We start from the raw sequence: 24288 nt of genomic DNA on the forward strand, positions 1-24288 counted from the left end.
CCAGTTGGATTTAATGAGTCACTTATCTGTTGATTATGGTTAAAGGTAGAATCTTTAGTTGCTACATACACATTTTTTTACTCCAATGTTTGTAAACAATGTAAATGTATACAAACCCTGTATAGCCTTAAAACATGGTTCAAACTATACTTTTGATATATGGGATGGCCAGTCCTTGCTTTCATACCTCTGTCTAGGAATTTGAGAATGGTTACATTTCTCCAGGCCCATCCCTCAGCTTTTTACCAAAACAGAGGCAGGCTTTGTTTTTGTTTCAACTAAGGATTCTAGCTTTAATAGTTACAGTTTGGTTGATACATTACCAGAGAAACAGGCTCAAGCAGCATAGTGGAGACTTATCCAGTCCTTTCACCTATGGCTGGCCTTAATTCCTTAGGATAGGAGATGAGGAACACATGCAATTTTAGAGTATTGGGACAAAGCCTGGTTGTCATAGGACTGCTCACCGCATCACCCTCTGACTGCTCAATTAGCCCCACAGAGAAGTGTCTCCCTCCCTCCCATCCTTCCATCACTGTTCCCTAGACCTGGCCGCAGCTCACTCCCCCCTCTACTGTGAGGTGGCCAGGACCAGTGATGGATGGTGTCGTTTAGCAGCTCCCTTCAGCCAAACTCACAGAGATCGGGCCAAATCACTTCCATGTCTGTCAGCTACAGTAGCCTTACTGTAGCACTGCACCCTCTTGGCTAGGTTGTTATAAAATACAATGTGTTTTCACTAGCTCACCTGGATAACTAAAGGTAATACAAATAGTAATATGTTTAGCCTACTAGCCTAGTCTCTCTTCTACCTGATATAGCCCAGGCATATTGGGACATTATTAGGCAAACTGCACTGAGATTGGACCAAATACTCCCATGTTCACCAAAACAACTAGCCACTATCCTTAATATCGGTAAGGCAACAAAAAATGAAGTTAGATTCACACTGACACAGATGACGCACACAGCCAAATCAGATTTCTTACAGGACTCAATCACTGTTATTTTGTTTCACACACAGTTTAGGAAATATGGGCACAAAGGATGCCTCTCAATGAACATGTTTACCCCTGCTGATTGCACCTACATCTAATCATTTTCAATGGGACATTCTATTATGTGGTGGTCCACAATATGTATTTTCTAAGGTGCTGTGATTTATGACAATGGAATTGTGTGATATGATTTAGACCCTCATGGTTTATTTAGAATAGATGAACAAGTTCACCCTTGTACTTTACTTTAATACATAGACTGAGATCCACAGGGCTGCTGTGTGCATCACGGCATCCAATTGAATGCGATAAGAATGCAGTTGGAGCTGTGTGCGTATCTGTAACATTTCCATGTGTAATATAAGTGAGAGAGAATCTGTGTGTTCAGCGCACAAACAAAGCCCTGTCGGAGTCAGTGAGAGGAGGAAACTGTAAAGCAGCCCTTCCATCTCACACCCAAGAGATTCTCTCAGCGGGACTGGCGTCACCTGTTCTGTCTCCCAGCCTCCCAGCCCCATGCTGTCTACTCATCCACTTCTCTTCTCTTTAGAGGAACTGCTCCCCAAATCCCAGCGCCTTTCAGTAGCGCTTCACATCTCAGCCTCTCTCTCTCTCTCTCCGCTACGCTACGCTGCCTGCGTTTGTTCAGCCGCCCGACGTTCAGCTCACCTGCATAAAAAACAGTGTGAGAAGCACAGGGTAGAGCAACACAACCCCCCTCCTTGCTGCCAAAGGCATGTTTGAGGGGTCCCCTGGGATATAGTGGGGGGAAATAGAGCTCCACAGCGCTCTGCGTGAGAGCTCACAAGCTTTGAAGCCTTTCAAGAACCTGGGATTCTGCTGTGGTGAATGTTTATGCTGCGAACAGAGAGGGAGACCTTGGTGGTTGTTTTTTATTTATTTATGTGAATCCAGACCTTTTTTTATGCCTTTGAAACAACTCAGGCACTCAAACGCCAGTCAAACACTATTTAAACTGTTTCTTCTCTGAGTGAAGTCAGCCACAGTTGCAGCAGACAAAATGCTGCCAACTTCTGATGGCAAGTTTTCAATGCCGCCCTCCCCCCTACCTCGGAAACTTAAAGAATGTGTAACGTTGATGCGTGTTCATGCAAGGAATTCAAGTTTATTCCAACAGTGGAAAAAAAGGCTTTTAAATGTTGACAGTAGCTCATGCCCTAATTCTAATCCTTTTTAAATAGATTTTCAGGTACTGTTTAAGTTTGACACTTTTTTTTCTTCTGAATATTGCTCTATCCATGCTTCAGCTGACGTGGTTTACAGTTTTAGTTTTTCGTAAAAAAATGTGTAACCTTGATTCATATTAACCTACAACATGTCAATCGTACAATGTATTCCTGATTCTACTGGCCTTCTAGTGACTACCTTCTCGATCCCTCTGTGTGGATATAACCCCTCCTCTCTCCCCAGGTCAGCGTCTATTTGGGGAGACCATCTTGGGTCTGACCCAGGGCTCGGTGTCTGACCTGCTGGCGAGGCCCAAGCCCTGGCACAAGCTCAGTCTGAAGGGACGTGAGCCCTTCGTCCGCATGCAGCTCTGGCTTCAGGATCCACGCAACGTGGAGAAACTCATGGACATGAAACGCATGGAGAAGAAAGGTAATCCTTCTTTCCTCCCCTCTATATTTTTTGTGTTCTTCTTTACCTCCCTCCCTACCTCAACTCTGTAACCAGTTCTAAATCGCCCCCTAGCCTAGCCCTTACAAATCTCAAATGGTTAAAGCCAAAGGACAGTATGGCATTTGCCCCGCCTTGTGCTCTGACAGGTTAGGCAGAATTTGTGCCTCGTTGTCCTTGGATAGGATTTGGAGTTGGGCATTAGTGTGTCCTATGTCCTGTCCTTGTAACTTAGACAGAGACTAGGATAGAAAGAAGTCTTTGTACACTGATATAGCTACTGGATAGCTACCTCCATAGGCCATATTTTTACCCACCAACATCAGTCGTCGTCGTCGTCGTCCCCCCAGGATCGTGCCATGTCCTCAAGGCCGCCATGCAACCCTCGTAAACGGAAGGAAGTAAAGAATACTGTAAAACGAGATGGAGCAAGAGAACAATCTAGCCAACAAGAGAGAGGAAGAGGAATAGTGATTGCTCTTTTTCCTCCTCTAATAGCCCAGATGTGTCCCTGGGCTGCCGAGTCAAACAGCCCATGCCCAGAGCTCCTGGTTAAAAACAAAAGGGGGAGGAGACGTGTGTGTGTGTGTGTGTGTGTGTGTGTGTGTGTGTGTGTGTGTGTGTGTGTGAATGCTGTCGAGATCGATCTGGGTGTGAGACATCAACGCTCTCATCAGACATGACAGGCCCCAATCTCTCCGGGGTACACTTATTCAAAGTCCAATGCACTCATCAGAGCCCTCTTTTCTCCCCTTCCACCCACTTCCCACTCTGTAAGCTAAGTGAACATTCTTGGAGTGATTAGGCCTATTTAACACTTCTCCCGGGGTATCATCATTACTGGTCCTTCTTTGGGACTGGGGCTGGCGCTAGGCTACCTATGAGTCAATGCCCAGCCTGCAGGGGTATGTGTGGGTTAGCATAGCATGGAGGCTAACCTCTGGGAGCCTCATCATCAGCCAGCTAACGCTAGGGCCTGGAAGTTATTTTCCCTGCCTCAAGACCAAATCAAATGAAAAGTGTGGTAGAAAGCACAGGAGTGAACAGGAGAAAGCTGACGGGCTGTGAGCGTCAACAGCGTCATAGCGCGTCAATTTCTCAAGTTTATGCGGATCAATGTTGGTAAAATAAGCAGATAAATTGAATGGGTCATTTGTAGAAAAGAGGAATTGTTTTGATCTTCCATATGCTAAGTAGACTAAATATGTAGTTTAAAATGTGTTTGGCTGTAAGCTAAGGTTTATCAGTCAGATAGGCTGCATATTTGAAAACAATTGCAGCCTACCTGTGTTGATTTCGACCATTGGCATATAGCTTAGGCAGGCTACGGCTAGGAAACTCGAGGAACTCCGATTTCAAGAGAGAATACTGTTATGTAGACAAACGGGACTAGCTAAATTCTTTATAAACTGCTCGGGTGTACCAGCTACAACTCTCCTCACGTTCATAAGCTGAGGTAGGGTGGCTCCCGTAGGACATATCAGGTGAGTCAAAAGAAACGCACAACAATAATTCACAAGGGCTACATAGCGAACATAACAAATACAGCTGTTTATTATGGATTCTCATGACAATTAAATTGGCATACGCTAAGCAGTGTATGCGAATTGACACTCTTACGTGCAAATTTTGACACCGTTGATGGCGTCTCTCCGTGTGATTTTGGCGGTCCATATATCATTAAAATATCCAATGTTATTATCTATGAAATAAAAAAGGGGGACAATTCTGGTTTCATGTATTTAGTCTAACAGGCACACTGTGATAGACAGAGAAAACAACTATATTACAAACAAGCCAGAACTGTCCGATCTGAACAGCCATTCAGGTGTCCTGGTAGTATGGGTAGAATAAGAGCAGAAGAGAACATGAGCAAAATTGAAAAAACAGAGACCATAGAATATGTGAAATACTTAACAACATAATAAAGAAATAAGATGATGATGAGATTAGGTTGGTATAAGTATATTATGTAGTTACCAATCTGTATATTTCTCAGAAGAATGTATTTTCTTCAGGATTGCTCTGTCTTTGGCCATGAACTCCTGGCAGGGGAGGTTGAAGTTTGTCTTCACAATAAGCATGGCCTTAATGGTATGAACAGTGAACCTATTTCCTGCTGCTGTCCATATATCATTCATTTGGGAGAACACTCTCTTGACTGGTGCATTACTTCCAGGTAAGCACATGACAACAGACGCTAATCTAGCCAGGTTAGTGTGTGGGATGTCATTCTCTTTGAAGTGTGTAACCACCGTGCTCCATCTCTGATAAAGCGGTGTCTCAGATGTTTTCCATTCTTCAAGCGATCCCCCCTTTAGGAACTCTTGCAGGCCAGTAACCTCGTCAAACAATGCATCCTCATTGATGGTCACATTGGGGCATTTTTCCTGCAGTGTGGCTGCTGCCTTCTGGATCTCTTCACGCTGAGGTTGTCTCATTTTAAAAAGGCAATGTAAATATTTTAGATTATCTGTGTGCTTTCCCCATGCTTGCAAGTAGTTCACAGCCGTAGTGAAGAATAATTGGGATGTTTTGAGAATGCTCTCTTTAGACATTGCTCCATTTTCCTCTAGCGCTCTCAGAAGTCCTCTGACCAAAACTGGAATGAAGTTGTCATCACTTCTTGCAGTCACTTTTGCCTCATCGTTTCTCAGAATTGCAGCGGACTCCACAGCACAGCGGTCCTGGCCTTCAAGCGTCTTGATCGTGTCACTGAATACGGTCAGGTTTCCATGGACAAAGGCCAGCCGAAGTTCAGTCGGTGATCTTCGAACATTGTTCACAGGACAACAGAGCATTTGAAGGTGAAAGAAAAAAGGAGTTAAATGGCACATACATTTTCAGCACTCTTTCTAGAGCAGGGAGCATGGACAGCGAGCGAACATTGCTGTGTCCTGAAATGTTATGATACTCCTGGCCAACAAACTCACAAAAGCTCTTCAGTCTTTCTACTCTGACGGTGAAATTATCCAAATATCTTTGTAAGCAGGTACTCAACATCAAGGGGAATCATATCCAAAGCTGTTCTGGCTGTGTTATTAATGATGTGGGCAGAACAACCTAAGCCAATCACTTCCCGCTGCAGAGCATTTTTAACTTTGGTATGGACATTGACCCTCCCCAGCCTATTCAGTCTTCCAAAGTTGGTATTTGCGTTGTCGGCAGAGAATGACTTTGTTTTCCAGGTAAAATTTTGGGATGACCACAAGGACCTCAGCTGCAATTTCCTCTGCTGTTTCTCCTTTCAATTCAACAAAATCAAGCAGTTTTGTTTCCACAGATGCTGCCATCATATCTTACAATATCTGACTACTATTGGCAGAAGCTTTACATGTCCATGATTGGACGCATCAATGGGCAGGGACACAAATTCAACCTGGTCTAGGTCCTGTGTTACCAAAGTAGTTACCCATGGTGCTAACACGTTACTCGCTATGGCGTCACATTTTGTCCTAGCACATGTTAACTTTGGCTCATAAAGCTTCCGTGTCAGTTGTGCTGTGCAGTCCATAGATCTGTAACTACGATTGTGTTGCATAGTGTGGTATGCAATGACACCCTCCTGCACAGCTAAACCATATTCTTCTTGGGAAGGTTCTACTTTCTTGAAGAATGTGGTGACAGAGGTCATACCAACACGGGAAATCAGAGAGGCTTTATGCTTTTTCGTCTGTTGATGTTCTACCACTGCCGTTCTTCCCCCGCTGCCAATTGAAAAAGAGGAATTACAAAGGGTGCAAGTGAACCATTCTATCGTCTTGACCTGAGCGTATAAATGGAAATTCTCTCATGTTGTCATTAAAATGGCATTTCCGTTTCTTGGAAAGAGCCATTGTACCTCCTGTCTGCTCTTCGTCACTCTTCTTAGTCTCTTAACTTTTTCTTCTCCTCCAATCTTTCTCCTCTTTTCTTCCTCACTCTTCTACACTTTCCTCGCTTCACTATTTTTACTCTCTTAATTTTTCCTTCTCACTCTTCTCCTTCCTCTCCAATCTTTAATAATAAATAGTACACTATTAGATAAAATACTTTGGTTAACTTCTATGGGCTAGGTGGGATGGTAGCTTCCCACCTGCGGGACACAGCCAGTGAAATATCAGGGCGGCAAATTGAAAAACAACAAAATGTAATAATTCAACTTTCTCAAACATATGACTATTTTACACCATTTTAAAGATACACGTCTCCTTGATGTAACCACATTGTCCGATTTCAAAAAGGCTTTACAGCGAAAGCAAAACATTAGATTATGTTAGGAGAGTACATAGACAAAAATAATCACACAGCCATTTTCCAAGCAAGGACATGTGTCAATAAAACCCAAAACACAGCGAAATGAAGCACTAACCTTTGACGATCTTCATCAGATGACACTCCTAGGACATTATGTTACACAATACATGTATGTTTTGTTCGATAAAGTTCATATTTATATCCAAAAACAGCATTTTACATTGGCGCGTGACGTTCAGAAAATATTTTGCCTCTCCAATACTGCCGGTGAATCAGCACAACAATTTACAAAAATACTCATCATAAACGTTGATCAAATATTAAACTGTTATTCAAAGAATTATAGATGAACATCTCCTTTATGCAACCGCTGTGACAGATTTCAAAAAAGCTTCACGGGGAAAGCACACTTTGCAATAATCTGAGTACTGCGCTCAGAAAAATACACCAGGCAATACAGATACCCGCTATTTTGGAGTCATCTAAAATCATAAATAGCATTAGAAATATTCACTTACCTTTGATCTTCATCAGAAGGCACTTCCAGGAATCCCAGGTCCACAATAAATGTTGTTTTGTTCGATAAAGTCCATAATTTATGTCCAAATAACTCCTTGTTGTTTGCGCGTTCAGTAAGCTACTCCAAATGTAGGAAGCGCGCCGAAAATTTCACGACAAAAAGTTATATTTAGGTTCGTTGAAACATGTCAAACGTTGTAAAACATCAATCTTTAGGGCCTGTTTAACGTAAAACTTCAGTAAAATTCCAACCGGACGATTCCAATGTCTTGAAAAACGTTATGGAACACAGCTACCTCCTCACGTGAATGCGCGTAATTGTGGCCTGTCATTCTCTCGGTCATCAGACTCCAGGAGGTCTTGTTCGCTCTCGGTTGACTGAAAAAGCCTGAAACACGTTCTAAAGACTGTTGACATCTAGTGGAAGCCTTAGGAAGTGCAAATTGAACCCTAAGTCACTGTATACTGAATAGGCCCAGTCTTGAAAAACTACAATCCACTTCCTGGTTGGATTTTTTCTCAGGTTTTTGCCTGCCATATGAGTTCTGTTATACTCACAGACACCATTCAAACAGTTTTAGAAACTTCAGAGTGTTTTCTATCCAAATCTATAATATGCATATTCTAGTTTCTGAGCCAGAGTAGTAACCTGTTTAAATTGGGTACGTTTTTCATCCGGCCGTGAAAATACTGCCCCCTAGCCCAGACAGGTTAACAGATTCCTATTGCTTGCCTCATTTTTGTATTTTATCTCAACATTGTTTGGAATAATAAATTGGCAGGCTCTGTAATCATATCTTTACCTATCTCCTTCACTCTTCTTCCTATCCAGTCTTCCTCCTCTCCTTCCTCTAAACTCTCTAACAGAAAACATTATTCTAATGTTATCCATGAAAATGTCAAAATATACACTGCTCAAAAAAATAAAGGGAACACTTAAACAACACAATGTAACTCCAAGTCAATCACACTTCTGTGAAATCAAACTGTCCACTTAGGAAGCAACACTGATTGACAATACATTTCACATGCTGTTGTGCAAATGGAATAGACAACAGGTGGAAATTATAGGCAATTAGCAAGACACCCCCAATAAAGGAGTGGTTCTGCAGGTGGGGACCACAGACCACTTCTCAGTTCCTATGCTTCCTGGCTGATGTTTTGGTCACTTTTGAATGCTGGCAGTGCTTTCACTCTAGTGGTAGCATGAGACGGAGTCTACAATCCCACACAAGTGGCTCAGGTAGTGCAGCTCATCCAGGATGGCACATCAATGCGAGCTGTGGCAAGAAGGTTTGCTGTGTCTGTCAGCGTAGTGTCCAGAGCATGGAGGCGCTACCAGGAGACAGGCCAGTACATCAGGATTGTTTTACAATTAAAGGTCATATACACTGCATTTCAAATGGTCAGCAATCATTTAATGAATTCAGGTCTTGTGAAATTATAACTAGGCCAAATTTAAGCCTTCCACCAGACCCACTAATAATTTAAGTATATTATCAAAATAGTTTAACCTGTTTTTTTTGCAATCACTGATCTGTCTTTCAAGTATGTCTATGAAAATGCCCTTTTTTGTTAGAAATTTAACCCGAACCATGAACCCGAACCTAATAGCCTAATAATGAACAACTACTTGTAGAAGGCATTATAGAAAATGAACACAGGTCTCATAAATAATCTCTCACGCACAAGCACGCGTGCTAGTGAGTAGCCAGCTAATCTTTATATTTCAAGTTTAGCCAACTTGGATCTATTTGCTAGCTAACAAGGCAGAACAGATGAATTGTTATGAACACACCCTTCAACTGTTTGAACAGCTGTTTAACTGTTTAAACAGCATGCTAGCCTGTCCACTGTTCAGATGTTGAAATCAAGTGGCCTACCTTATTTCTCAGAATGAGAGCGAGTTGCCAATTCCTTATGTAATTGTGTTTTATGCTTATTACACGTTTCTAAAACACAAACTAGACAGCTAGTATAACAGTCTTTGGCTAAAGTGCTGCTAGCGGTACTTGGTACCCCACTGCCGCGCTCAACAAACTCAGCATTCATTTTCCAGAATCAATGTTCATTGATACTCCTGTTTTAGTAGTGTCTGCTCTGTGCACAATTTGAGGAGTTGAGACATAAAAAGGGTATCATTAGAAAGGTTAACTTCTCCTCTATTACAGTAAAATAACGTCTCAATGAGTTTCGGTGTCCATATGACCCATTCTGTTGGACCAAACCCCCAAATGCAAATAGTGAGTGGAAACTGCTTGTCAGAGAGGAAGGAGGGATCTCTCATCTTTGTTGTTGTGAGGGGGAGGGGCTTTGTGTGTGTGTGTGTGTGTGTGTGTGTGTGTGTGTGTGTGTGTGTGTGTGTGTGTGTGTGTGTGTGTGTGTGTGTGTGTGTGTGTGTGTGTGTGTGTGTGTGTGTGTGTGTGTGTGTGTAAACCATAGAGGAAGAGGCGAAGCGCTAAAAACTGTCCAAAATAGGCCCAATGTGTTTCTATGGGCTTATTTTGGACCTAAGCTTTTCCCCTGCCTGCCTGCCTTTGGAACAACGTCTCCCATTGGGCGGAGACGTGCATCTTGTCATTATATACAGTTCTCTGGTGTAAACAGAAAAATGCATATAGCACAGAAGGAGCGAAGGACACGAAACCCAAAAGACAACGTGAGAACAAGCGGACATAAACGGTCGTAAAAAAAAATGTAAAAATACATTATTGCGATACAGGTATTTGGAATATTGCGCAGAAACATACCTTCAAATGAATTTGATATATCTCCCAGCCCTGACCTACTGTAAAATATGGTGGTGGATCTTTGATGTTATGGGGCTAATTTGCTTACACTGGACCTGGGGCCCTTGTTAAGGTCAACGGCATCATGAACTTGACTAAGTTCCAGGACATTTTATCCAAAAACCTGCTTGCCACTGCAAGGAGGCTGACACTTGGCTACAAGTGGATATTCCAGCAAGAAATAACCCCAAGCACTAATCAAAATCCACAAATAAATAGTTAATTTACCACAAAATCAACATTTTGCAATGGCCATCTCAGTTTCCAGACTTGAACCCCATTGAAAAGCTGTGGTGTGAATTGAAGAAGGCAGTCCATAAGCGCAGACAAAGTATATCAAGGATCTGGAAAGATTCTGTATAGAGAAATGGTCTAATATCCTTCCCAACGTGTTCTCCAATCTCATAAAACAGTTTAGAAAATAGTACTGAAAACAGGGATGCCAATCATTTTTACCCCTATATTTATTTCGTTGTTAAACAAAATCTCTTTCTCTGAGAAATTGTATTCATATAAAATAATATAATTTTTCTTTTAAATTGAAGCATACAATATAGATCAGTATTTGTATTATTTATTTTATAATCTTTTTCCTCATCATTTTTCAAGGGTGCCAATAGTTATGGACCTGACTGTATGTAGAGAAACATTTATGAATTATGGTCAGCATTTTTGTATTTCCTTGCTCATTTATTTATGTGTATTTATTGATTAATTTAATTGTAATTATAGCAGGTTTGGTCCTCCATACAAATGCCACATAATTCAAGAATGACCCATATAATAAAACATGTTTCTATTTTTGGTCCATAATGTGACTTGTGTGACTTCCGTGTCACACATGCCATGTAAACGTGTTTAAACATATCAAGTAAGGGAAAAGATGGGTTGTTAGAGGTGCAGGTTCTATGGTAACCTTACCACCCATGTTGTCTTGTGAGTGAATTAGCGTCTCCTGATTATTTATGTGGTAATACTGCCCCCTGGTGGTAATATATGCATTTGATTTTTGTGTTTCTTGTATTAGTGTATTTAGCTATGGCATCTGCCTGTGAGCCTTATAAAAGATCACATCCACATGTGTTGTATGTTGAAGTGGAATGCTGTTATATTTCAATTGCTGTGGACAGATAAAGTTTCAGTGTCATGTTGCTTGTATGAATTTAAAGCAGAATTATAGATGACATCTTTTCATTGTCAGGCCTGTGTGCAGCCCTGTCAAGCAAGTCTACATGGCATCCTCATGATTTAGTTAACCCTTCCGTCTCTTTATAGAGGGCTCACATCCTTTTAACCCTTTCCCCTCCCGTCTCTCCTCTCCCCGCCAGCCTACATGAAGCGGCGCCACAGCTCGGTGAGCGAGAGCCAGACGGCGGACAGTGGGGGCTTGTCGGGGGGAGACTTCAGCCAGGGGGGCAGCCCCCAGCACGGCCTCGGCCACCACCTGCACCAGCAACAGCCCCCCCAGCAGCACCTGAAGAAGGCTCGTGTGGTGCTGGCCCCCGAGGAGAAGGAGGCCCTGAAGAGGGCCTATCAGCAGAAGCCCTACCCCTCGCCCAAGACCATTGAGGAGCTGGCGTCACAGCTCAACCTCAAGACTAGCACCGTCATCAACTGGTTCCACAACTATAGGTGGGTGGAGAGGAACTGGGAGAAGGCTGGAAATGGATGCAGACCTGGGTCCAAATATTTTTTTGTCACTCTTGCTTTTTTCTGTGTTGTCGTGGGACTCCCAGCTGTGTGTCTGTGTCTGACTGAGGGTTGTTGGGGTTCTTTCTCTCTAACCTCCAGGTCTCGTATCCGACGGGAGCTGTTCATTGAGGAAATCCAGCGAGGTGAGGGCGGTGAGGGTGTCTCCCCATCCACCAGAGCGGGCAAGGCCAGCGAGGGCGACAGCTGTGACGGCACCGAGTCGGACGGCACGGTGGAGGGCACACGCCCCGGCCACGAGCACCACCCAGCCTCAGAGGGCGAGTGGGGGTCCGACCACAGGGACGAGGGAACTACCTTGGCCACTGGCAGCACCGCCGCAGGTACCAGCGGCAGCCTGTTCAGCTTCCCCGAGATCAGCCATGTTTCCTCTGTGTCCTTGGCTGCTACCGCCGCTGCCCGCAACCCCCGCGACAACAGCCTGCGCAAGAAGAAAGCCGCCAACCTTAATAATATCATCCACCGTCTGGAGAAGGCCGCAAGTAAAGACGAGCCCCATGAGTGGGAGTTCTAATACAGTCCCCCCTGCTCACGCTACCGGGGAAAGTTCCTATTTTTCTAGAGCCCTAACTGCATAGTCAAGGCCAAGCCTGGAGCAGTACTGCCAGAGAAGAACTGGTGTCTTTTACGAGTTTTCATATCAAAGAGGGTTTCGAGATGCGAAATGACAGCAACATCCTGGTTTTGTTTGTAGATAAAGCACTTAACAGCCCTGCTGGACACAGGTCCCTAACACCACCGGCCGAAGGTGCGAATGAGACAAAAAACTTGCGCTACTCACAAAGGAGCTTCACTCCACAGGACGAAAATGTCACGAGAAGCAATTCTGTGTGTGTGTGTGTGTGTGTGTGTGTGTGTGTGTGTGTGTGTGTGTGTGTGTGTGTGTGTGTGTGTGTGTGTGTGTGTGTGTGTGTGTGTGTGTGTCTTTCCCTTTGAGAGATTTATTCGCCACCTCAAAGTTTTTCTAACCTTTTTCGCTCAGTGAATTCTCACAACATCTAGCAGACTAAATGTTACAATGTTTTCTCTTTTCTCTGTTTTCTAAGAGGTTCCTCCTAATAACTCCATTGCAGCTGTTTGGTATCTGTAAGGATCGTCAAACGGAAAGCCAAGCATTTAAAACATTTGTGTCTGCAGGAGAGAAGGACCATGGAGAACCCTTTCCCAAGCAACCTTCTTCTCTGTGCCCCAAAAGTTGCCATGTAATGGCTTTGGAACTCTTAATATGCTATGGACTCCATTGAGAAAGGAATCAACATTTTTATAAAATTATTTTTCTCCTCTGAGAAAGAAAAAAAAGTATTTAGCAATTTGGTTGCCACTAAGAGATTGCACAGTCGGTCGACTCTAAACAATGCTAGTTTCGATTCCTAAATACTTGGGAAGGATAAAATGATAAGTGAACATACGATTTATCAGTTGTTGAAAGGAACGATGAAAAAAGATTATCACTTTAATTCACAATTTTTCAACGTACAACATAAAATGCAACGGTCATGTAAGGAAAAACGAAAAATCTGAAAACATCTTGTGGTAGCTGACTTTTAGTGTTCTTTCTCGTGAGTGATCTAGAAACTCTTTGATAAGTAGTGCACATTTCTTTCATAGCTTTAACTGACTTTCGGGGACGCCATTTTGGTGGCACCGGGAGCGTTTGTTTAATACACTCAATTTTAGGCCAAAATCAGGTTTGAGAATTAAGAAAAAAAGAGAAAAAAAAGAATTAAATGTATACAAGTTAATGGAGAAAAAAATATTTCAGTCTAGATATTTTTTAAAACAAAAAGTTACGAACCTGCTTTTTAACCACAAAAACCACACTATTGAGACCTCAGAACCGGGGCGGGCAGTGGAGCCGATGGCCGCTGTACTTCACAGGCTGGCCCTAGGACGGGGAGGCTTGCGTTTCATTGGGTGAAAAAGCCAGGAGATGCACAGCTCACTTTACTGTATATTCCAAGCTTCAGGCTCTTTTGCTCTCAACTCTTTACCTATGGTTGTATGTATATATGTACATTGTCAAAACAAAAGACAGAAAAAGAAAGACAAGAAATCCCCGTTCCTGTTGCATGCGGTGCACTATGAGTCGGTGGAAGAGATCAACTCTCCTCTGCTTGTGTGTTCCCATACCGACGAGCTACAGGACTGACCTAGTCATGGTCGACCTGTCACACGTCCCTCCTTTATACCCCTCTGAGAAATATGCTCCACGGGCTGTCATGTTGGTTTGCTCAGAGGTCAAGAGGTGAAATGTACCAGTACTTAGTAGAGATATTTCAAGATACATTTTTACTTATTTAATAACCAATACCAAAAGTTCTATCCAAACTACTGTTGATGTGACATCCCCCATCCAATTTGGTCATCTCTGTTTTAAAGTCGAGCTGATTCTTCCACCAGTCTTAATGTGCTCTCTTCCTTATATGAACAGTTTTATGATCAATTCAGGACTGTTACGTAGCATCTCCATTCTCCACTGGTCTCAACAAGTCCTCTTACCTTCAGCTGAAACTCTTGGCTTGCCTCGTGAATATATCTCAGAGGTTAAGATCACTTGACACGGGTCAATGGAAGAAACAAAGACATTAATTTTATACTCAACCCTCAACCCATCCTCCCTCTCCCAGACATGGTAGAACAGTAGAAACCCCCTCGCACACGTCGATCGCAACCTTCTCCCTTCTCTCCCGTTCCTCCTATGCCACAAGCTCACAGTGCCTGCCCGCCCACTGCCTCTCCCTCTGTGTTTGAGTGTGTGAGAGCACACGTACGTGTACGCAAGTAGACGTGCACGTGTGTGATGATGTATGCACGTACTGTAGGAAAGGGGTGTAAGGGTGTGAGCGAGGACTAGCTGCCCTGCTCTGCCATACACACCCCTAAGTGTGTATGGCTCTGTGCGTGTTTTATACGTCTTTGATTTGTACATGCCTGCACACATAGAGTGCACAACTGCCACCCTTTCTTTCTTCTAAGCTGTTTTCTAAGTTATCGCTTATGGCATAGCAGACTCACAAATACAGTAGGTCTCCTTTATTGCCATATATTAACGACTCACAGTAGATCACTTCAACAAAGATTTTTTTGGTAATTTTTTTTGTTCTACTTATTTATAGGGGCTGTATTTTACATTTTAATGTCTTATTGGATTTTTGTTTTACATTATTATTATTATTATTATTGTTGTTGTTATTATCGTGTGGGACTATAAGGGGTCATGTAAAAAAAATTATGTTTTTAGACTGATAGACTGCCGGCAGTATTGGGTTATACGTACGAGATGTAGTTGTTATACATGTATATTAGTGAAATTTGAATATGTTTTGACAGTGTCATTTATATGGTTTGAACTCAATTGAGAGATCAACCCGATGATGTCATCGATAGCATTATGGTGCATTCACCTTTCGTGATGTGTCTGTGCAGTTTTCTTTTCTTCTTTTTAACTTGTATGTATTTTCCATGAAGATAGATCACCTCAGCAAGCATAATTGAAATCAGGTTGACTCATTCTATTTTGTACATTTTCCGTGTATCACTGAACCCAGCACAGGACAGAAGTTGTGGTGGGGCTCGAGAACCAATAGCATCTGAATGTCTGGAACTGCTGTCCTTTGGCATCACCTCTGAATCTGGCATTTTATTTTTGAAATGTTCCAGCTTTATTTGAGATCAATAAACTGAGGTACTGATAGGATCGCTATAAATGGGCTTAGATCTAGCAAGAGAGTGTGACTGGCATTTCCTGTTTATTGGCCTTCATTTGTAGGACCGGGAGGTTTCCTGTCTCTACAACCTAACCAACATGTGGCTCTGCACAAGGCTAGGGATCAGAAAACTGGAGTGAACTATAAACTGTGATGCGCTTGCTGAAATCTAAAACGTTTGTGAAGCTCTTAGTACTACTTACACGGACTATTCAGAAGATGTTTATTTCCGCAGTTATTATTTGCTAAATATAGGTTTAGTTCCTTAAAACAAAACAAAAACTTATCAAATGACATTTTTATACGTAACAATAACACAAACAGGTGTGTAAAGCACAAGCACTACTGACCAACAACCTCTTAAAAAGGGGAAGGCAATTAAACTGTCACAATTTACCTTAAAAGTTGAATTGCATGCTGTTAAAAATGTTCTATCCTATTCTGACTTTACAGTAATTTTAGTCTTTAAAGACGTCACATTATCAACAAAGAAAGAGATTGTCAACTTTTCAAATTGTGCACATTTGGAGCACAATACATTGGACTTAATATATGGCTGTCTGATCCTTGCGTCATACCCTGGCTCTATAGAGTGCATCCTGAATGCCTACTGCTCAGCTGCCCCTCCTACAGCAAAGCTGGTGGTGATTGGATCACCTCTGGAGGGCAGTGATGTTAGCACACTGTTCAGAAGCCCTTCGTCCTGGCTGGTTCCAAAGTACGCTCTCTCAAGTGCCACACTGCCAGTCTGGCCAATCACAGCAGTCCCTATCAGCTGGTCATACTGTTCAACTGAACTTCGAATAAAAGCACAAGTACTGCGACAAGTTTAAAATAATTGTCTTTCCATTTAATGGCTGCAAGTAAAGCTTAAATTGATCATACCCAAAAACATTACCTTTCAAAAAAGGAGTTGATGTTTTAGCACTATTAAAGAGACATCTTAGCTTAGCACTTATCGTCTGCAAGTCTTTTCCTCCGGACTATCTTAAGTTCATAGGAGTGCCTTTGCCTTAAAGTGACCGAAGTATTGATATTGTTTTAAGGATTGCTCATAACTGAATGCAGTAAGCTGGCCGAGTCTCTTGGTCTGAAGTCTTGCGCCCATCCCATCGTCATTCTCATGAGACTTTTCATCACTGATCTCCAAGTCTTGTGCAGGCACCACATGGAAACAAGCAATAATTTTGATTTGTCTCCCACATGCTGTGTCCTCAACACAGCTGTTGACGTCTGTAGCAATGTTGTTTTGTCTGGAAATGCTCCACTGCTGTTGAACAAAAGGGGTCCAGTTCTGTGACTGCCTGCAATCCTGGGCTGGCTCCTCCAGAGGTGATGCCAATACAGACTTGTAGGCCACAGATCTGTAGGAGGTACACAATCAAAAGTCCATATGCAGATAGTCGGTATGGCCCTCATTAACAATGATGCAGGCTTGAGTGTCTGGTAGAGGCACTAGTGAAAGGGATTTCATCAACAGTATGTGAGTCTCCCAGAGGGATTTCAGTTTGATATTATTACTAACATGTCAACTTGTGCTATCATGATGTCAACTGTTCCCAGCTAATACCCTGTTAGTACAGGCGACAATAGCGATAGCTGACAGGCAGTGCTTTTTGACTTGGAGTTACATTTCTGTGGATTTTATTTTATTTTTCCATTTCTCATTTGATGCTAATGCAAGATTTGAACACGAGTTCTCTCACTTTTTCTCCCCAAATCATGTTCTGCTGTCAGCCATTTTGGAACATTGCATGTATTTGATTTTTATCCCTATTAATTCATAGATCAATGTGTTTTGGATTATTTTTTAATCGTAATCATTTAAAGGGGGGGTTGTGCACTCTGAGCTAATGGAAGTCATTCTGGTTGTAGTAGAAACCAAAGTGGTGGAATTAGTTTTTAACTTTTCCCTATTTTCAAACCGTCTGAACGTCATTGCTTCTTGTTAACGTGTATCACACCTCTTTTTTCTCATGCTATAGGTTAGGTTCACATGACATTGCTTTGTCAGACTCCTCCTTCTTGAACAAGGGATTGCACCCTTAGTATTCAAGGACACGATTCTCCTTGAGGCCACGGTCATGGAAATAATGCTGACTAGAACGGCACAGAACATAGACAAGGACCGATATCACACACCAATACATGAGCAATACAATTGAAAGAGGACCAAATCAGGCTTGACTACCTTTCTGAGTTATTATCTAGCACATGTTCATATAGACGTCATAAAGAACAGGCTATGTTTATCAGTCGCAGTTAATACAGTGCTTATGTTGTAGGCACTGGGTGTCCAAGAACTAGAGGTCGGTCCTCTTTTTTCTGCTCCTGTTCATCTGTATACTTCTGCAATTGACAGGGAAAGGTTTTCTTAAAGTGTTGGTTAGATTTGTAGACACAGAGTTGTCTGTAGCTTTCTGAATGAACGGGTAAGATTCTGAGTATCATAAAGAATTAGGGGACTGGATTTCACAGTGGAACCCTGGAGGAAGCACCCAAAGCAACACTGGTTTATACAAAGGGCATTTTGCATGTGTTTGTTCAGTTTCTTTGTGCTACAGTTCCCTTCTGTGTTTTCATATTCTTTTTCTGTTGTTAAGAAAAATATAGGTTGTTGCAGAAACCATATGATTTTTTTGGATGAATTTCAGGAATTTGCCCTTTGCAAATATTTTTCTATAGAACTAAAGTAGATTGCTATCAATATTATATACACTGTCATATAAAGTTGTACAGATATATATCCTTATAGCAAGTTGTTAAGAATTACTATGGGTTTGTTTTTTGTTATTACTGTCAAAGTATTGGTAGTTCTCTCTCTGTAGGGTTGATGTGTCCATAGCTTAGTTTTTTCCCCCCATGTCAGGACTACGAAAACCTCACACTGTAAGATTGACTTCAAGGATCGTTGCATACGTATTAGCGTTAGCCAGCGCTAATCTCATGGTGTTTGTGTATCATGGATTCACATTTCTCTTATGACCCTCCAATTATTTCATAACCTTATGTTATTTGTGAGACAAACGTTAACCCAGTAAACATGAAGACCAATGCCTTGATTCTCATTGAAGCATATGCATTACAGAACCATATGCCATTGCACATCACTAGCCCCAATGTATACTTGCTTTTATTTATAGTATATACACTCCTTAGGCTTTGTTAGATTCTCCTTATTCAATGTCAACAGACACTGGTAGTGACAAAAGGTTTTTGACGATGTTTGCTAAAAGTGTGATGAAATCTGGAATTATTTGCTTTTGATTTGCCTTCCCGTTTTATTTGATTTGAACATTAATGCATTTATTTTTTGCTCTCATCTTTTTGCTTGTGTTAAGTCTCAGAAGTCAGCCAGGGACAGTAGTCTTGTGATTGTGAGAAGAGTCAGAAGTCGCCATGTTAATAGAGTTGTGATGCCAGTGACATTGGAAATGGAGACTAAAATAGTGGTCAACAATGGCGGCATTAATAATGTCATATTCAATCTGAATTTGGATTATCTAAGTGCGGTCACACATTACTTTATGCATTACTGATTGACTGCTGATTGACATTTTGCATCCAACGCAGTGGTGGTTGGCATATAAGTTACGATGAAAAACTATTTAATAAATGTTGACATCGATTAACGGTTGGTTGTGTTACAGTAGTTTTGGGCCTTTGGACAACTAAATTTGCTCCCTTTAGAGTGACATCCAATATTGTGTTTTTTGAAAGCTGTGTTTTTAGAGCTTTAGTGAAGGAAGCATGATAGAACTACATCACCCACAGTCCTTTGCTGCTACCTTGTTTGCTTTCTATTCATATGAGAGGATGTTGTGGTGGCGGAGTCACATACTTGTATAAGCTGAGTGTCTATGGAGTCCCCTCCCTCAGTTCAGCTCTATGTCTCCATACTCACATTGACATACTCCCAAGGCCTCAACAGACTGTATGAATTTGCAACTGGACAAATCCCTGCTAAACTGCTGAAGTCATCAAGTTTGTTTGTGTCCAGTTCACCTTTGTTTGGCCATGTGCTATATCTAAGTCTAAGATCGTTGTTTTCATGTTGTCGTATAAAATCGATTCTCATTGACTAAAGCCTTGTTCACATTGGAAGTTGACTCAAAGCACATTTTTTTGCATATCTGATTCGAATGTGGTCTTTTTCCTGCAGTCTCAACAGCCAAAAAGCACATGGAATCAAATATTTCAATCCACATTTCAAACCACCTTTGAAGTCTGATACAAATATGATTCCTGGCCATGCAGCTTGTGTCTGAACAGTCAAATCTGATTTATTTGCCCTCAAATGGTTTTTAAGACTGTTATTTGGCATATCTTGTTGCTTGCTAGCTACTCTGTTTCCAGTTTGACAAGAACATATGGTAGCGAAATAGTTTGTTCATTGTTAGTGAATGTGCTAGAAAGCTAAACAGCTACCTAGCTAAGTGACTAAAAGTTGGATCATCTTATCCTTTGAGGCTTTATAATTGTTCTTACACAATGATTTTGAACATTCAAAGCAACTTGAAGGTTGTCACCTTAGCTTGCTACATTACTTCTGAGTGATAGGAAGCAGGAGCACCGCCACCAATCAGCCTACACCACAGTGCACGCCTGTCATTACTAGTGTAGCCATGTCAGCAAATGACTGCTGTCTGAATACACATTTCCAATTTGGTCACTTGTTACTTGCTGTTTGGACAGTCAGTATTCCAAAACGGATTTGAAAAACAAAACTGATTTGTGCTTCAAGGCCTGCAGTCTGAACAAGGCTTAATTGTGTTAAGAACAAAGCTAGCTATACTCGCCAATGGTTTTGGCTCCTCCCCTTTACTACTACCCTACCAGGTTTATAAGCAACCTTCCTTAGAGGTCTATTTTTCAGCTGATGATTTTGAAACTAGGACACTACTTTTATCAAGCATGGAAAGAAGTCTGAGTGTATGTGTTAGTGGTTGGATGGTGTCAATTTGGCCGACTCTCAAACTTCAAAGTGCCAGAGGTCTCCAACTTTCTGATGTTTGGTCAGGCAGCCATCTCACTATCAGTTTACGTACTGTAATGTCAAGTTGCTGTCTCAGTAGACTTTCAATTCCGTGTATATACTATCTGATTACACATAGGTCACGTTGTTGGTCAAATGTCGTTCAGTTACAGAACTTGAGAATGCCTGTTTCAAAAGACACTGTAGATTTTCTGAAATAATTGAGACTAACATGTTTTAGCCTGTTTGTTTGCTTTTGCTTTGTAAATGGGTGAAAGAAAATCAAGATTTTATACCAAATATTGTTTGATTCTTTTTCCACTGCTAAGGAGACCTTTTAGTACCTTGAATGAAAGGTTTATTGCTTAGCTCTTGTTTTGGCAAATGTGAGTGTGATTGGAGATGTATAGATATCGCTTCCATAGAAATAGATTTTTGCAATTTAATTTCTTATGAAGGTTATGTGATTTGTTTTTTTAAACCAAACTTCACATTGAAGTTAGTTACCATAATGTTACAAAATAAAAAAAATCCCTTCAACCAAAAAAGTGTAATTCTCAACGAAGAGTTGGTACTTCCAACTGAAGAGTTTCAGCGCAATTCACTTTTCCTCCAACACTTCACTTATGAATTATAGCTTGACGTGGGGCAAAACATTTTGGCATTCATATGACATGGCGTGTGTGTGTGTGGAGTGTTGAGCGGCTCCTATGCAGTTAAGGGAGGCAGTTTCCTTATTCCTTTTAGTTTGTGTCCTCTCTTTTTTTACTGACTGCTTTTGAAGTGAGGAACCCTCCCACCATCTCAGCTGGTCTAATTGTGTCTCTCAAAGCTCAGGTGGAAACTACTTTTAGCAGAGTTCTTGTGTCACTGTCACTGGCAAAAACAGTGCTCCCCCCCCTTCATCTTCAGTCCAGAGAGAGGTGTAGTTAGTTGCTGTCAGCTGATTTATTTTTCTATGAAGCAATTCTAGGCCTCATGATCGGCAATGAAAGGTTGACTCCACCTTCACAGGAAAAAAAGAAACTTCTTCCAGTTTCAGTTTGTTCTCTCGTTTGGTTCCTTTTTATTTGGTCATTTAAGTCATGTAGTCTGTTCCCAGCACTGTAAGACAGTCCCTATACAATATGGAGAAGCAATATCACTGTATGAAACTCACAATGTATTATTGTTATTATTATTGTTATTATTATTATTATTCACTAGCACCCTAGGTGTGATAATTGAAGTAAATATCTTTTATACAAACACAAAGTTGGGTGGTGTCTTTTTTTGCATGTTATTAAAAGTTATAAACATTTGCAATGTATGTAATGTCATGTGAGGGGTTTGACTGAAGTGGCCTAAGCTGTTTCCTAAGCTGTTTCCTTTCCACCCTAGAAACTACACTCTCAATACAACTGACCGTTACCTCAGCCTATTACACAGCACGTTACCAAGTACTGTATGTTGCCCATAGGTCACTAATGGTGCTTATTCCTTCAATTGTAACTAAAACACCTGTTTTCCAATAACATACGGTTTCCTAGGAAGTAGTATCTGTGATGTGCTTAATGAGCCTTGGTGACCCTTGACCTCTTCCTCCTCTCCTGGTCCTGTGGTCTCTAGACGACAGGAGATGGTCATGACGGGCTCCATAGACAGGAAGTGGTCTAAAGACTGCTGGATTATTTATAGAGCCTCTTTTGAAGACCCTTCAACTATAGCTAGCACTTCCCATCAATCTATAAAATTATAGCAGTACTCTTGTCCTAGTAGGTCTACTTTAAGTCGCTATGGATAAGAGAGTCTGCAAAATTACTAAAAGATAAATGTGCCCCACTCACAACATTCCATTGTTGGTTAAGTTACATACGAGGTACAAACTAAACCAGTATCAATATGGTAGTAATCTTTTTGTTAATAAAATCTTTTTGTTTGCATAACTTGGTCCAATAACCTCCAGCACTGCTGTATCTGTATGGATTTCCATCTCCACAGACCAGTGGTGATTTTAACATGTAAATCTTGGTGGGGCTAACAAAAACTTTACTGGGGGGATGCATGCCAGCAAAGCCACAACACATCACAACACTAAACAATATATTAATTGCTCTATAGCGATGACAAACGGTGCCCACAAACTGTTAGGGCGTACATAAAGGTGTCCCAACAGCAGTCTCAACACCTTACCACTGCTACAGCTGGCTATCAGCGGAGCCTTGTCTGGCAGCAAAACAATTCATTCAGCCTCATTTACTGCCTTTAAAAAAAATATATAGCTGATATTGCTGACTTGCCTAAACAAATGTGGTTTCTACTGACAATTGAGATGTACAAAATATGGCATAAGGGAATGACAAGCGGCAATACGTAATTTCGATTAAGACATTAATGAGCGAGCTAGGACGGACATAGTCAATATAACTATTTGTTCAGCTCTTTTGAAATGTACAGCGACATAATTCAGAACATGGGCCATTCTTAGTGTTCTCCCCGTACACCAAGTCAGAACCGTAAGATAAATAAAGGGGGCATATAAGCAGACAATGAAAGCTCTTAAAATATTCGATGATTATATTTCTCTAAAACAGGTTATAGGCTATATGTGCACCACCAAGTCAGAACTGTAGGCAAAATTAAGAGGGGAAAGTACAACAAATTATTAGGGTGAGGCACATGGGCTACCAACAGTTTACTACACTACATACACTTAGTATTACTTTCTTAGCTACAATATACATATCTCCCTGGCATATTACATAATTTATGCAGCAGCATACAATACATTTTTGGACTCACCTTGTTGTGCTGTGCTCAATTGAACAGGAAGGTGGCGCAGCTGTCCTTGGGCACATTTTGTCAAACTTTGTCATCAAATTCTGGCATTCTCTGGATTTATGGTACTTTCAAGACAACTGGGAACACGGGAAAAAAACAAGGTTGAATCATGATGACGTCAGTGAACTTCAGGTCGTAGCTCTAGAAAGAGGCATGAGTTCCCGACTTGCAATTCAGAGTTGGATGACCGTTCAAAACGTATTTTCCCAGTTGGAGCTAGATTTGTCCTGAGTTCCCAGTTGTTTTGAACTCACTGATGTCAGATTTCCCAGTTCCGAGTTAACAGTTGTTTTGAGTGGGGCATAAATCATGCTGGATAGACAGCATGGCCAGTGTTGAATGTTTATAATTTTAAGCTTGGAAAAGAGACCCTTAAACCAAGAATTGGCACCACACACCCACTCCACTGAATAGCAGGCTAGTGATTTCTTGGCAATGCTTGCAGTTAGCCACTGATTCCTTCCAAACCACTCATTGTTGAGTTTGTGATTTCCAACGTGTTGTGTAATGTTTATGTCCAATGGTCGATGAGCACCGATACGTTTTATCTATAATTTCTCTTCATTATTTCTGTTCATATTACAAGGATTAAACAAGATTTGCCAGTAGATTGTAGACTTGATTCATGATGATGAAAGCTACTGTAGATATCACGTGATTTGATGTCATTTTATCTGTGGCCATTGACCTTGAGCCTTCTTGGATTGGCACTTCTAATGTAACTCTATGGCAGCACCCAAGGGTCTTGAATTTTCAAGCTCTACCCTTAGAGTTGGCAGTGATGTTGTGTCCCCATGAGTGACATAACACTAAGCCAATCACAGCGCAACTAGAGAACCTTACTAAGCCCTAAGCTTTGCAATTTTCCGCTGGCTGCCCCACCACCACAGGAAGCA

General features: G+C 41.5%; 1 protein-coding gene across 3 annotated transcripts in view; it reads left to right on the forward strand.

Moving 5' to 3' along the window:
- LOC106603419 (homeobox protein cut-like 1) overlaps positions 1-21826 on the forward strand; it is a 221370-nt gene extending 199544 nt beyond the window's left edge. For all 3 annotated transcript variants that reach the window (XM_045717150.1, XM_045717152.1, XM_045717151.1), the window contains 3 exons: positions 2430-2618; positions 11509-11812; positions 11972-21826. In XM_045717150.1, coding sequence (XP_045573106.1) covers positions 2430-2618; positions 11509-11812; positions 11972-12404 — 926 coding nt within the window. In that variant the 3' untranslated portion in view covers positions 12405-21826. The remainder of the gene's footprint in view (positions 1-2429; positions 2619-11508; positions 11813-11971) is intronic.
- Positions 21827-24288: the final 2462 nt, after the last annotated feature.

Source organism: Salmo salar, chromosome ssa04, assembly GCF_905237065.1.
Source record: "Salmo salar chromosome ssa04, Ssal_v3.1, whole genome shotgun sequence".
Classification (NCBI taxonomy): domain Eukaryota; kingdom Metazoa; phylum Chordata; class Actinopteri; order Salmoniformes; family Salmonidae; genus Salmo; species Salmo salar.